This window comes from Bison bison, unplaced genomic scaffold (genome assembly GCF_000754665.1).
Source record: "Bison bison bison isolate TAMUID 2011002044 unplaced genomic scaffold, Bison_UMD1.0 scf7180017860456, whole genome shotgun sequence".
Taxonomy (NCBI): Eukaryota; Metazoa; Chordata; class Mammalia; order Artiodactyla; family Bovidae; genus Bison; species Bison bison.
The window spans coordinates 31,845-33,269 of NW_011491028.1; the positions used below are offsets into that span (position 1 = coordinate 31,845).

The 1,425-nt window shown below is 44.3% G+C and overlaps 1 protein-coding gene across 4 annotated transcripts in view; it reads right to left on the bottom strand.

Moving 5' to 3' along the window:
• LOC104982765 (bifunctional 3'-phosphoadenosine 5'-phosphosulfate synthase 2) overlaps nt 1-1,425 on the bottom strand; it is a 95,019-nt gene that overhangs the window by 27,828 nt on the left and 65,766 nt on the right. For all 4 annotated transcript variants that reach the window (XM_010832187.1, XM_010832185.1, XM_010832186.1 and 1 more), the window contains exon 2: nt 797-914. In XM_010832187.1, coding sequence (XP_010830489.1) covers nt 797-914 — 118 coding nt within the window. The remainder of the gene's footprint in view (nt 1-796; nt 915-1,425) is intronic.

Below are 1,425 nucleotides of genomic sequence, written 5' to 3' on the forward strand. Positions count from 1 at the left end.
AGGTCTGTCTAGTCAAGCCTATGGTTTTTCCAGTAGTCATGTACGGATGTGAGAGTTGGACTATAAATAAAGCTGAGCACCGAAGAATTGATGCTTTTGAACTGTGGTGTTGAAGAGGACTCTTGAGAGTCCCTTGGACTGCAAGGAGATCCAACCAGTCCATCCTAAAGGAAATCAGTCCTGGGTGTTCATTGGAAGGATTGATAATGAAGCTGAAACTCTAATATTTTGGCTACCTGATTCAAAGAGCTGACTTATTTGAAAAGGCCCTGATGCTGGGAAAGATTGAAGGCAGGAGAAAGGGATGACAGAGGATGAGATGGTTGGATGGCATCACTGACTCAATGGACATGAGTCTGGGTAAACTCTGGGAGTTGGTGATGGACAAAGGGAGGCCTGGCGTGCTGTGGTTCATGGGGTCACAAAGAGTTGGACATGACTGAGCAACTGAACTGAACTGAAATGTGCTTAGGCATGAAATTGAGGATTACAGAATTCCTTAGAGCTGAAAGGGAATGTCATAATCAACTTGTCCATCTTTTCTTGTCAAAGAGGTGGAAACAGAGAACTAGAGACATTCTATGACCTAACATAAGTCCTATTTCTCACAGATGGGTAGAATTAGGAATGACACCCAAGCTTGCTACTACAGCTCTCAGCCTCCTTCTAATGTTAAAATACACATTGAATATGTATATGTGACACATAAAATGTGTCACATTATTTTCCTTAAAATTGTGTGTTACCACCAATTTTTAGTCAAAATAAAATACATTTAAATCTCAGCACAGCATACCTGTCAGCCATACAGTACATCCTCGGAAACCACCCCGTGTTCCAACCACCTGCCCTCTCTTATTCCTGCTCACGTGATGGGCCTGATACACAACATTGGTGGATTTCTGCTGGTTCTCCTACAAAACAAGAAAAAGAACAATATTTGAAAATAAAATAATAAATCTCATATGTATCAGTTCAGTTCAGTCTCTCAGTCGTGTCCGACTCTTTGTGACCCCATGAATCGCAGCACGCCACGCCTCCCTGTCCATCCCCAACTCCCGGAGTTCACTCAGACTCACGTCCATCGAGTCAGTGATGCCATCCAGCCATCTCATCCTCTGTCGTCCCCTTCTCCTCCTGCCCCCAATCCCTCCCAGCATCAGTCTTTTCCAATGAGTCAACTCTTCCCATGAGGTGGCCAAAGTACTGGAGTTTCAGCTTTAGCATCAGTCCTTCCAAAGAATACCCAGGGCTGATCTCCTTCAGAATGGACTGGTTGGATCTCCTTGCAGCCCAAGGGACTCTCAAGAGTTTTCTCCAACACCACAGTTCAAAAGCATCAATTATTTGGCGCTCAGCTTTCTTCACAGTCCAACTCTCACATCCATACATGACCACAGGAAAAACCATAGCCTTGACTAGATG